Here is a 14,359-nt window from a genome sequence, read left to right on the forward strand (position 1 = left end):
TTGTTGTTTGGTAGCTTTGACTAATAAACGCCACATTACAGGGTTGAAATGAATGGAAACAATAAAAACTGTAGTCCTAGTCATGTTGCAGTGTTTCTGGAACTGTTCGAAAATGACACTTTTTCATATTGGGTACCATTGTTTCGCCTTGCCTACAGGCTTATGGCACCATTTGACAGCTCCTCATCATACCGCATCTAAATATACATAAAATAAGCTTCCAATTGAGATATGATGTGAGTGGTGTGTAGAAATGGGTACATTAAACTCCCCATATATGGCCCTTTTTAGAGAATTGTCACATGCCTACTTGTCATACAATGCTTTCAAGTTGATATGCAGACAAGTTGGTTGTCACCCCTCCAGACCTTCAGGCAATTTTCACACATCCTTAGAAAGGTTGCATGAGAGAGCCTGGCAATGTGTCAGTGGAACTAGCTGTCATCGCCTTAACAAGATTTTCAACTGGATTAAAACTGTTTTGAAGTTACATATAACTACGCTTTACATATCCCATCTATGGTGGTAGGGATCTAATATGAGTTCATTAACACCTTTTCTTCATGCCTGCAAGTAATAGAGTGTTATATTTGGGTCTACAGCTATAATGAATACAGGAAGTGTGCAGGAATTTGCATTGTATTTTACATCAATAATATACTGTCAACTTTTCTTGAGTCCAGTAACTAAAAATATGAAGGCAGATCATAGAATCATAGAAATGTAAGACTTTGGAGGGACTTTGATAGGTCATCTACCTTACACTGAGGCAGGGCTAAGTATTATCTAGAACATCCCCGACAGGTGTTTGTCTAAACTGTTCTTAGAAATCTCCAATGACTGAGATTCCTCAATCTCTGTATGTAATTTGTTTCTTCTGAGCTCTCCATTCCAGTTGCAGTTGCTGGTTTATGTGGAAAATCTAACTCCTATTGTTTCTCCATTTAACACTGTGATTATGATGCAGTTAGCGTCAGAAAAACATCTGCCAAAATGTAAAAGACAGATGGGTGCATCTGTAGACAGGAAAAAGTGTCGGGTCTGACCTGATTTTTCTGTGGATTTTAGCTTGCTTTCTGATAAATAGTGAAGTCTACTATTCCCTAAGGATTGACTGTTTCTTTACTGTGCATTGTGTCTTCCAAATGCCTCTGTTACAATCCATCTTGTGCTGCATCAAGGATATGTGGGGGTTGCATCTCACACATCCTTAATCCATCATGAGTCTTTCTCCATATGGTCTTGAAAGCACAGTGTCGTGATATGAAAATAGTGGAGGCACCTGGAATAAAAACACAGATGTTGGAAGGGAGATAAAACCTCATGCCAGTCTGCACCTGCAAGGCAGGGGGGGGGGGGGGGGATGGAGTGTAGTGGGAAATTATCCCACATCTGCCTACTCTGGGGTTTCTTGTACCTTCCTCTAAAGCATCTGTTACTGGGCACAAGATGAGTCTGATCCATGGTAATTCCTATGTTGATGTTAGATAAAGAAACCAACCAGAGACAACTTTTTAAATTTTTTGAAATAATTTATTTAATTTTTGTCTGGGTACATTCTCATATGGGAAAGCTGGCTATGTATCAGATGAAAAAGTCATGGCTAGAATAGTCTATTGAAAGTGCTTCGAAGAGAGCAGAGGAAAATTAGGTGAGTTGTGCTAAATCCAGGTGCCTCTTTTTAGTTCTCTTTGTGGATTAAATACACAATTAGGTATGGCCTTTGTAACAATCTGTATTCCTATGTTCACCCTTTTTACAAAACTATAATGGATTTTGTACAAAGTATTCCTTGTGAGGTATCATTTGAAAACTCATAATCTGCTGATCATTATTGTCCTGGTAAAATGTGTGTGTCAACATTGTATGTAAAGTTATAAGATTTTACTGTATAATATTACTGAGACATTCCAAGTTTCGAAAAGCAGGCACAAACGAGTCCCTCGAAGACAAAAGGCAAACTGATGCATCAGCCAGGTGTCAACAAAATCAAATGGGCTATCACCTGTTTAAGTGGCCATTCTTTGGCAGGAAAAAGGGTGTGAGCAAGAAATTTACATCTTGGCAAAGAAGCAGTTGGAAGTTCCTGTCTCCCCAGACTTTTTGTCTCCTGAACCCTGGAGATGATTCTCAAAGAAGAGGAAAAGGATGAAAATGAGGAACAGAGGCCCAAAATCATCTTTCCCTTCATCCCTACTCATGGCATCATTAGACTGGCTGAAAAGTTTTTAGCTAGTAAGACTGCTAAAGCATATGGCAAGAGAAACCTTTTCTTTGAATTCACTTTGCTTGTTAAATTAGGTATTAATTTGCATTTTACCTTTTATTTCTTTATAACCAATTCTGACTTTTAAGGGTCATTACTTATAATCACTTAAAAATGTATCTTTCTGTAGTTAATACATTTGTGGTGTTGTTTTATCTAAACCAGTGTGTGTTTGGATTAAGTATTTGGGAAACTTCATTTGAGATAACAAGGTTTGTGCTTATTATTTTCTATTAATGAAATGACAGACTTTATATGAGCTTGCATTGTCCAGGACGATGCTGGACAGTACAAGATGCACATTTCAGGGGGAAGGTCTGGGACTGAGAATCTGCTGGTGTTACCCTGCAAAGTAATTCATAAGTGGCTGATTATAGCACTCATAAAATATAGCTGAGAATGATTTACATGCTGGAGGCTATGTGTGAGCAGACCAGCAGTGGTTGCTCTCACAGCGAAGCAATGTAAGAGGCACCCAAGATAAGAGGCACCCATCAGTCCAGCACTCTGGGGAATGTCACAGCCTTAAAACACTGACCTGGAATTTCAGTCACTTCCTCAGCTTGCTTTCTTAGTCGTCTGAGCCCAGCTTAGCGTAGGATTGGCACTTGGAACTCAGAACCTGGCTGTACACAGTAGATCAAAGCTTCCGCAATCTCACTTCCTGATGGCTGTATAGACATACCCATCACTTAGGTGCTTTTGAAAATTGTACTCTTAAATTCCTAAGTGACAGAAAATGACAGTGCTAGACTAGAAAGATTATGCTGATTAAGACAATTTTATCTTTAAATTCTCTAGACTGTATACATTTAAACTTGGAAGCTTTGTAATTGAACTATTATGTATATGCAGTGCCTAGCACAAAGGGGGACTTGATCCCAGATGGGGCCTCTCGATGCTATTGTAATATGAATAATAATAAAATAGGGATAAATAATGCTGAAAAATTGACTGAAGTAATCATACTTGGAGAAAAACTGTGGAAATAAGCCACGATCTAAACAAATAAAAATTAAAAATTGAGTAGTAGCTATAATTCTCTATGCCTTATGCCCCTTGTAGTCTCAAGAAAGAAAAAACTGTATGGTTGAAAACAGAGGATTGGATCTCTGAGGAAACCTAAAAAAGGCTGCATTACTTTCATTTATAATAGAAGAAATATAATGGACAGGAAAGAAGAGATTTTATGTCACTAGAGGTACAGTAAGAGCAGCAAAAGGCAAGCAGAGCAAATGTAATAAGTCACAGAACAAGTTATTTAATATGAATTTATTGGGGAAAAATACAGTTTTGTTAGGCAGTGTAAATATAAATAAAATACTAGCTATGGGGTGCTGGGAAAAGGAACATTGTACTTCATTTTTAAAAGAATCAATGAAAATTGCTGTTGAAAGGGCAGTTAGGATTTATTCATAGTATGTCTATACGTCTGATCAAACTGGGATATACTGGCCTGACTGTTGTCCTCTGTCACAGGAGTAATTATTGACTTGACTGAAGTTACTCCTGCTTTATGCCAGGGTAATGAGAGCCGAATCAAGCCTCTGCTTTTTACACTAAATATCCAAATCCTTATTTTTTGCTTTAGTGTCTTTTTCTGGAGGAAAAATAAAACGGATTTCATTAAAGCAGAGTCAACAGAAAACAGTTTTACAAAAGAATCTGCTTTATAATTTACTTTAAACAACATTTCTTTTAAGGATAGGATGTAGGTGGCTGTGTTTAGTATCTCGAACTGCTGAAGAGAAACAATTACATCTGAAGAGACTATTCAGAATGATTTTACAATGTCATACTAATTATCTAACTTCTGCAGCTTTCAGTATAAAACAAGCTATACTGTGATAATAAAGTTAGTTAACTCGTTACTTTAACAAAATGAATACTTATGCTTCTATCCTTTATTAAACAGAAATTTCCCCACATTAGAAATTATTCCCTCCCTATTGTGAAAAACATTAGTATTTAACAGGGCTGAAATCAATAGGGCTGTGTGGAAATTAAATAAGATTCTGTAGGAAGTTCTCTATAGAAAGTGTGCCACTCTGTTTTTATCAGTTTTATGAATCATCCTATAGAATTCTATAGCAATTATATAATTCTTTATAAAATTCTATAGGGTGCTTTTGAAAACTAATTACAAAAATGTCACTATTTTATCTCATCCTATAGGACTTTTGCATACACTCCTGAACACTAGGTAAATTGAAGAGTCTGATCTAAAGTCTGTGTCTCTTGCCCATCTCCAGCATTAAACTATTTAAGCGAAGGAACATCAGAGTTTTCTCTGCTGTTTTAAATCAGGATTGGAAGGCAATACACTTAAGACTCTCAGTAAGAAAGGGACGGTGTAGCAGATTAGAGAAGAGAGGTAAAGGAAAAAAGGGAAGAAAATAATTCAGACCAGAGACAAAAGGAAGGGGAAAGGTGAAAACATGGTATGAGGATAAAAAGGCAGAGCAAAAAGGGCAGCTCAAGCAGGATAAGGAATGAAGAAATCAAATAGGTAAAAGGACATACAGTTTGATTTTTTTCTGTTTTATTATGCTCCCCTGTTGTAAAATCAGAACGGGTTTGGTTTATTTTATTTTAATTTTTTTAAGCATATCGGTATGCAAACTGGTGCAACCCTTTGCTTCTGGAAAGGTGCGGATGACCTTGATTCAGCATAGTTTTGGGACCCCTCTTTAGTCCTTTTGGGGGTACCTTAGGTGTAGCTGAGGAAGTTTCACCTTAGGAGCATTGCTTTTCACTTCCAAAGGTCGCATTATGCCTAGCTTGAACCCAACAGGAAGATTGCCAATGTGAAAATATGTAAATGTCAGAGCAGTTTTAAAGAGCCCCACAGTATCAGAAAGGGAATAAATGTCATCAAAGTTCAGTCGCTCACATACCGTGAATGTCTCTTTGTCTTAGAAAGCAGTAGTCTGGGCTCAGTGCTGCCATGTTTACTTATGCTGTGTAGTAGTTGAGCAGGCACAGAGTGAGGCACTCCACAACAGTGGGTTTTATCTAGTCCCCTTTTTCTATAAGATAAGGTGGGGATGCATGGGCTGATTTATAATATTTTGCACCCTCTTTGTAGTTGCGTTCCTTGCTATACCTCCTCCACCCCGCTCTGGTCTCCTGGCCTATCGTGTAAGGTGCACTCATTTTATATGCCTAATGGACACAGGTTACCCTTCTTCCCCACTTCTCATAAAGTTGGATACATGATATTGTGGAACAATTGCTAAGTATACAGAGGGGGACACTTTCAAAGGCGCTCAATGTTGACCTAACTCTGGTCTCTTTGAAGGTAATGATAAAATTCCCATTGCCTTAACCTGGGAGAACTAGGCTCTTTTAGGTAAGTTTTAGCCCATATATAGATTTTAAGGTCGGAAGGGACCATTGTGACTAGCTAGTCTGATCTCCTGCATGACACAGATCATAGAATTTTGCCCACTATATTCTTGCATCAACCTCAGTTAGCTGCCCTCCTCACTTAAGCAAAATTCCTTTTAAAATCAGTGAGGCTGTTGCTCCGCCATGCTCTTTTGAATCAGGCTTTAAATCCTTGTCTACAAAGAAGAGTTGTATTATTTATACTGATGCATTATATACATATGGTTATATCAGTATTGTAGCCTGATATGGGGGGAGGGCTAGCTCAGTGGTTTGAGCATTGGCCTGCTAAACCCAGGGTTGTGAGTTCAATCCTTGAGGGGGCCACTTAGGGATCTGGGGTAAAATCAGTACTTGGTCCTGCTAGTGAAGGCAGGGGGTTGGACTCAATGACTTTTCAAGGTTCCTTCCAGTTCTAGGAGATAAGATATCTCCATTAATTTATTTATCTATAGATTATATATTAATTATATTGATTACTTAAGAATTTACAATAATCACACTGAGGTTTGGCAGATTCTTGTCCGAAGATCAGGCCCAGTGTTATTAAAACTACTGTTCAGTTGGGAACCCCGACATGCACAGTTGCAACATTCACACTTTAAGAACCCTTCTGCATTTACAGTAGTTTATTAATACATTTAGCAAAGTTACAATCACTCTAACCCAGCAAGATATTTAGAGATAATACCGCATGTACATCTGAACATCCATCTGCAAAGTTCATAGGCCTCAATCCTTATGCTAACTGCTGAAGCCAGTGTCTTACAGGCTAAAGCTCTAAATGCCCCATGGGCTACAGTGTAACTCTTCTGTGTGGGGACACTTACACTGGAATAAATGTCCACACGGGGTTGCGGGGGTATAAATAGTCTGGTTTAAATTCACACCTTAGGTTATACTGAAAAGCTTTTCTGTTTAGGCAAGGGATTATCCTCATATAAAGAGACTTATACTAAAAGTTCATTAGGTCTCTTGGGTATATTCTTTCAGTAATGAATGCCTCCTAATATAACAAAACCCTAACACTTGAAAACAACATTCAGGCTCAATAGAAAGCAAAAGGTCTTGCTGTTAACATTGTCTATGACTTTGCTAATGGAGGGAGTTTAAATTTTAATAAAAGAAAATGAAACATAATTAGGAAATCCATCCCATTTTGATGTCTGCTTTGTATTACTCAGTACATAAATATTTTAATAATTTGCTTTAGTCCAACTTCTCCCATACATATCATCTCCAGTGTTGTGACATTGGTCTTCTGATTCCCTGTTCTCTTGGAACTCGTTGGGAATATAGTTCTAAGAATTATGTTAAATTTGCACTCTTTCTTTTGATAGCTGCACTGAAAGGATCACTACATGCACACCTATGGATTTCTAATTAGCTGCGTGCAAAGAGGTATAATGTCCATTTGCAAAGGCAGGGCAAGTGCTATAAGGTATTTTAATACTAGGGCAGGTCAATCAAATTATAATTAACTCTAATTAGCACTCACAGAAGCTCTAACTTTTAAAAAAACTTTCACCCAGGTGGCACTCAGAAAGGTGAAAAATTGTTTGCTGCCTGCAAAACATATTTGAAGCAGTGGATATAAGGTTTCCTGCCTCTGACTGTTTGGGAGCTGTGGGAGGTGATGGGGTAGAGAAATACTGGTGTATTTCTATATAAATTGTCCCAGGTAAAATGGCCAATCCTTCCTAGTTGAGGCATAACTAACTACACCCTGATACCAGTATTTGCGAGAATATCGTACCTGCGAGTAAGAAGCCCACTTCTTGTGCTATGAGGCAGACTGTGTGTATTACATTCCTATTTCTTTTTTTTTTAAAAACACAAATTAGAACTGTCATTTGCTTGGATCTTCAATAAATATCCATCATTTGTACAAGAGGACAGTCGCCGATTTGTATCTCAAGAGACCGGGCATCTCTACATAGCTAAAGTGGAGCCATCAGATGTAGGAAATTACACCTGTGTTGTGACCAGCACTGTAACAAACACCAGAATTCTCGGTTCACCAACCCCTCTAGTGCTACGCACAGATGGTATGACTTCAATCTGAAACTGTATATTGATTAAAACTGCTATCTACATACACATAGTATCTGGTGCATGCATTTTTCAGATGTAGAGTAATCTTTCATGCATATCAAGAAAAGTAGTTTCTAATCAAAAGATTCATGCTGACTTTGACTACTTTACTGTACACTTAAATTATTTGTCTCATGGGAAGAAAATCCCGAGGCCCACAAGTTTTTTTTAAAAGTGTGCATTTGATCAGACGAGATGGATATGTTGAACCTAACTTGCTGTAATGCTAAAGAAAAAGACAGAGCTATACAAATAAAAACTACTGATCTTTTGTTCTTCTCATAATTAACAGGTGTTATGGGTGAGTATGAACCCAAAATAGAAGTTCAGTTTCCTGAGACACTTCCTGCAGCTAAAGGTTCAACAGTGAAACTGGAATGTTTTGCCCTAGGAAAGTAAGTTCTTATACACTTTATTAAAATTAAAAACATGTATATAGGCAACATAGCAATTTAAATGAGACTTCAAGTTACCTTGAATAAAATCAATATGATGTTATACTGATATTTATTCAAACCATCTGTGGCATGCGAACACACACAGAATTCTCATTGTACTGTTAACTGATGCTGTCATAATACTTCTTTTCTTTGACATTGTAAATATCCATAAAAACAGTTTCTTAGCACATCATCATAGTTCTTTCCTCTTATCCAAACTTAGTCTCTTCTGCTCTTCACAAAAGACTTCACACAGTCTTAATTTCTGCAAATGTATTTGCCAGTTATTCTATGGGTTATTTGACGAGAGCTTTGCCAAGTATTCATGATTTAGGGTGTGAGATTGGCAACCTAAATCACATAGTACTGCTTGTACTTATTCACTAGGTGACTGAAATTTTTAAAATCAGAGAATTAATGAACAGCAACTGAAGAATGCAAATTTCAAAATTGATTAGCCTCATCCTATCTTTCTTCCCATGGAAGTCAATCATAAAACTGCCTTTGACTTTACTGGGAAACCAACACTAAGATTTTTTGAAAATCCTATCCTAAAGTATTTCTGGAATGAAACTACTGGGATTTGTAGAAAGTTTTACAAACACGAAACAGTCATCCAAATTGTTGTGAATAATGGACAATCTGCCAACACAAATAATAGTGAACCAAACACAATGCATATATTTGCAAATCAGTTTCTTCAGTGTTCCAACATCTCTAATATATGATAAAATTGACTACAAACCTTTTTTCTTTAGTCAGTTTTGAGGTTATAATTTCATATTATGTATATAATGTTGCCAAATGAGTGTTTTTAAGCAAACTTTTTAAAAGTAACTAATCCCATAACTTTCTTTTTAGCCCAGTGCCTCAGATAAACTGGAGAAGAACTGATGGCCTACCATTTCCAAGTAAAGTAAAGTTGAGGAAATCCAATGGCATGATTGAAATTCCAAATTTCCAGCAGGAGGATGCAGGCCTCTATGAGTGCATTACTGAAAACTCAAGAGGGAAAAACATTGCAAGAGGACGTCTCACCTATTATGGTAGGAACCTTTCATCGTTACAAAATAAGAGGCAATTTACGTAGGACAGACTATGGATACATGCTTTAATACAGTATCCTAGAATTCCTGCAGTTGAGAAGAAGAGAATCTCCACATCCAGTTTTTTTGCTTAAACAGGCTTTATTCCAAGAGAAACAATCTTTAAAGCTTCAAAAATAGGAAATGAGGGCTTTCTCCTGCTAAGAACAGTCCATGTTCAAGAGCACTCCTGGAAGTGGTATGGGAAGAACTATATTTAATGAATTGGCTGTTGCAACAGAATAGTTAGTTACCTAAAGCGCTCTTTTTTTTTTTTTTTATACCGTCATTGATGAATAGGTCAAAGCTTTCCAATGGCCATAATTGTTTTGCATACTACATGTGGAAGCCAGACTTCTGTTTAAACAAATAAGCTGATTTTTTGAGGATCCTTTTGGGATTATCAAATCATATTTACAGGAAAATTAAATTCCCTCTTGGTTTAGAAAAAATGATTCCCCAATACTCTCAAATCCTTTGCGTTCGAAAGGACCAATTAGACTTTAAGATGAATAAATAAATTAGGGAATGTAATCTAACTTAGAAAATGAAGAAACGTGGAATTTAATAGCTGGAGAACAGCTACAGTCTCTTGTGCATTTAAAACTATACAGCCTATTGAATATCAACAATGCATATTGGTGTTTTCTTAATGGTAAAGTGATTTACAGGCAAACTGGCAATTGACAATTTTTGTAAAAGTCAAATCTCAGCAAATGTAATTTTCCTTAGGAGTAGCAATTAAACGAATGTTTCACTGTATGCTATGAAGTGTTTACTTCATGTAAGATTATTTTAACAAAGATACAAAAGTTGTATATACAAGGTTAGAATGTAGACTCAAAGAAGATCACAGAAATATTCTTTTCAGATGTTTATGCTTTGATACAGCACACAAAGCGCTACAGCATAGATTTCCTGAATTTTGATTCAATTTATATAAAGGTGGTTTCACAAATAAGTGGAAAGGCAAATTTTCCTCCGTGTGCAATTAAAAAGGATAGACTGATTGTCCATGTGCAGGTTGCAGTTATGAATCCTACAATAAACATTATATATATATAAAGAAAATACAGTACAAAATGGCTAGGATTTATCATCTATGCACTGCTTTTTATAGAGTGACTTTCATTAGCAACTTGCAAAGTCTTAAGTAAGTGACAGTACATCCATCGAGTTTGTCACTTGGTTACAGCAGTTTTACGACAGTGTAATAAACGCATTGATTTATGAGCCACACCACCACAAACCTGGTGTAACACACTGGTTCTAGACAACTGATTTATTGGTTACTTGGCATAATTTAACCTATAGGACACTGTTTTCTATGTTGCATTTGGGTTCCTAGAGGACACCCTGCCTGAATCAAAGAAAGTTTCTGCACAAGAGATGGCACAACTGGGTTGGGGCTACTGAGAACAGAGAGTCCTGACCTGCCTCTGACCTTAGAACCATAAAAGGATGAAAATGCTCACTGCAAGCTCTGTATCCACATGGGAATTCGAACTGTCTCAGAGTTAGTATTCAGCTACAGTGTTGGGGATAGGTTCATCCCTATTATTGATGGTTAAGACAAAAACAACAACTATACATATAATAATGGTACAAAAGTTGTACAAGTTGATTCATTTGTTCTGCTTAGTGAAATCCATACCACAGAATCAAATAGTCTTCACCTGGTCTTTCTACTTTGATACTTGCTCTGTTGACATAAGTTGCAAACCAACCAGTCTATATTAAGGAAAGCATATTTGTATAACTTTTTTCTTTTGGCAGCTGGGGGATTGTTTGTAGATTAATACTGTTCTGTAACTGAAGATGCTGTCTTCATGTGACTCTAATATTTACTTGTCACTGACTGTGATCTCACAGCTCAGAAATCTTTCTGGTAAAGAAATGTAACCTTAAAGTATATGCAATTTAATCACCCAGTAAACTCCTGTGTCAATTATTCTGGAGTTCCTGAAGAAGTTATTCTGAGAACCACAGGGTGAGAAATTTAGTTAAAACTAATGCAATATATTAAGGATTCAGCCATCTGCTAGAAAGCACCAACTCTGGTAAAATACAATTATAAGGCATGGTGGTGATACTAGTGCAGGTTGGCTGGTGTTTCAAGGTTTTATGAGTCTGAGATGCTTCTGTTACTCATATGTGGTGAAATATGCACATAACTAATGAAGAATCTAATATGATTCACCAAGGCAGGGGAGGGGGGAGTATATCTTCCTCTCACACAATCACCACACTATCCTGCCCACTTTCCTCATCAAGAAGTTTGATGTTTTTACTAATTATGGCCCTCATTCAGCAAAGCACTTAGTCTTGTGTTTGACTTTAAGCATGTGCTTAATTCTCATTGACAATTTGGATTTAGGGACATGCTTGAAGTTAATCAGGTGCTTAAGTACTTTGCTGAATAAGGTTGGACTGGGGCTTAAAGTTAAGTATAGTCTAAGTGTTTTTCTGTGTCTGGGCCTATTTTATCTGTAAATACTGTATTGGAGGGGTGAGCGTATTTCCTTGTGCTTGTTAAAAATCCCACCCACACCAGTGGCACTGTATAAATAATGGAGCAGGTGTTGTTATTCTACTTCAGCACTCATACTTTTGACACTTTTCTGAAGTTGTTAATTAAGATAGATATCTAAAACAAATATTCTTGACCCTTTCATAATGTCACTAAGATCATATTAATCCTCTTAATTATTTCTCTCCTGAAGGAGTTTATTAGGGGATGATCCAACGTCAAGTTAACAACTTATTTTTCTTTCCACAGTTCTAACATGATTAATACCTGATTTTTCCACACTACAGTCCTCATCTTTTAAAAATTGAAAACCTGGCTCAGATATTGCTCTAATTTATTATATCATCATGACATAGATAGATTGCTCTCACCTTCAGTATTGTGCTCCATTACGATCACCCCCATCCCATAAAAGATAGAGGAAACTCAGTGAAGATGTTTGGAAACATAGAGATGCTTCCAAATGAGGAGAGGTGAAAAAGATTACCTTTATATAGTTTAGAGATAAATAAGAGGTGACAAGATAAAAGTACCTAAAATAACTATAGATGTCTGTGAACTCCTATTTACTCCATCTCTTCATCCAAACAAAGTCACAAAATAAAATTAGTAGCCAACACATTTTAAAATGATCAAAGGAAATGCATTTTTAAACACAGAATGACCCTGCAAAACTCAACTGATTCAACTATTATTGAGGCAAAGAGCTTAATGGAGGGGCACAATTCCTTCCCTTTTCCTTTCTTGCTCCTTAGGTTAGTCATTTTTCTGCTGGTCTATAATAGCAATACATTACTATTGTGCTGGCCAGCACGTTTGCAGCAAAACCAACGCTCTGTCCATTCCCTGATCACTCGCTTAGGAGAGCAGTGGGTGAACAGCAACCCCCGTCTTTCTGCTCACCTAGACCCAAGGTCTGGTGAGTGTAAGGTGAAAGGAGGACTTACACCCTTATGCAGGTGTATAGCCCAAGAGACAGTTAACCCCTTTGGTGAATAAGCTGCTGGTGCTCTGGGTCTGCAGTAATGTAATAGTAAAGCTACATTGAGATTGCAGTATCTTTGAAAATAGATCATTGCTAGAGCAATCGAATTATGTACACTCTAAAATATTAGTGCTTTTGTCAGATAACCTCAATCTGTCTTGTTCGTAGAGATTTCTTCACAACATTAATTACAAAAATATAAATAAACAAATTAACATTGACGAGTTGCTGAGCTTGATCAACTTGAAACTTAATCATCAACGTTATCTAATGATTTAATTGCTTTGCTACTGAGACAGATTGTTAATCTTTGTATGTACTAACAATTTTCCCAGTTATTAAAAATTACAAAAAATAAGTCTGATTGCTGGAGGTATTGAAGGCAGTTTGGTTTTTGGGGGTGTGCTTTTGGTTACAGAGGATGGGTCACCTCAAAACTCCAAAACTCACTTATTTTGCCTGCCAAAAAAGGCAAATTAATGCTTAGTTATTTAGTTTTGTATATACAAATAAGCTCATCACTTCCATGGTGGTAAAGTAGCTTGAGTCATAGCCTGAGATTGGGAAAAATATTGCCCTGTTATCTAGAAAAGCAGAGAAGAAATTTTCCATTTTTGCCCGATGTCATAAGTTGGTAATTTTGGTTGAACGGTTGTAACTAATTTTTCTCCTAACGTATTGCCAGACTACTGGGTCAGTAGAAAACACAGGCCAGTACAGTTGAGTTTTTCACCCAGGTCTCAGTTCCCTCCATGTCTTCTCCGTAGGGAGTTCCCCATCTTTATGGTAACTGGGGACAGACCAGATCTTTGCTCAGAGCCTGGTCTTAAGATCCCCTTCAGGAAGAACTCCCTACAATTCTCTGCATTGGCTCCCTGGCTCCCTTTGTCGCAGAGTTTTCATGAAGTTTTAGACAAGGGGAATAAGTCCCTCCCTTTGTGCAGGGGGAGAATCTTCAAACTACCTTATCTTGGGAAATGTTCCTTATGAAGCTACTGCTTCTCGAGGTTCCAGCAGGGGCATTACATGTTAGAAGGAGGCCATTGCTGTCGTGAGAGTTGGAAGACCAAGGCTGGGATTGTCTGGAAAACCATCCAATTCCAAAAGCTCCTCTTGATTTTTCCAAGTCTGGGCAGATTTTCCTGTTATGAGTGGAGTTTCACGGTGGGCCCTCATCTGGATGTGAACTACCACAGAAAATGGATGTTTGACATAATCAGGAGAGGATATAAAATAGAACTTGTTAATTGTCCTGGGGGGTAAGTTTATCCATTCCCAGAATTTAAGTAAAATAAAACAGCACTATCAACAAGTCCTTCATAGCATCAAAAGATGTAGGGGCCAATAGTTTCTCCTGCATAATGAAATGATAGAACCAGTTCTGTAGAGAGACAGATATTTTGGTAAGGTCACAAGATTTTGTGGTACCAACGAGAAAACAAAGTGATGTAGCCCATTTTAGATTTCAGATCTCCTAACAAGATCAGTATTCCAGGTGGAAATCCATCCTTAGATTATCTTCCCAAAATTTCAGAAAATGAAAATAAACCTCTTGGAGATCTATTGAAG

The 14,359-nt window shown here is 37.2% G+C and overlaps 1 protein-coding gene across 1 annotated transcript in view; it reads left to right on the forward strand.

Moving 5' to 3' along the window:
• Positions 1 to 14,359, forward strand: part of LOC135880792 (contactin-3-like) — a 103,584-nt gene that overhangs the window by 27,838 nt on the left and 61,387 nt on the right. Inside the window, exons 2-4 of the mRNA XM_065407132.1 lie at positions 7,501 to 7,704; positions 8,043 to 8,145; positions 9,052 to 9,236. Coding sequence (XP_065263204.1) covers positions 8,048 to 8,145; positions 9,052 to 9,236 — 283 coding nt within the window. The 5' untranslated portion in view covers positions 7,501 to 7,704; positions 8,043 to 8,047. The remainder of the gene's footprint in view (positions 1 to 7,500; positions 7,705 to 8,042; positions 8,146 to 9,051; positions 9,237 to 14,359) is intronic.

The sequence above is a fragment of the Emys orbicularis genome, chromosome 7, assembly GCF_028017835.1.
Source record: "Emys orbicularis isolate rEmyOrb1 chromosome 7, rEmyOrb1.hap1, whole genome shotgun sequence".
NCBI classification, from domain to species: Eukaryota; Metazoa; Chordata; order Testudines; family Emydidae; genus Emys; species Emys orbicularis.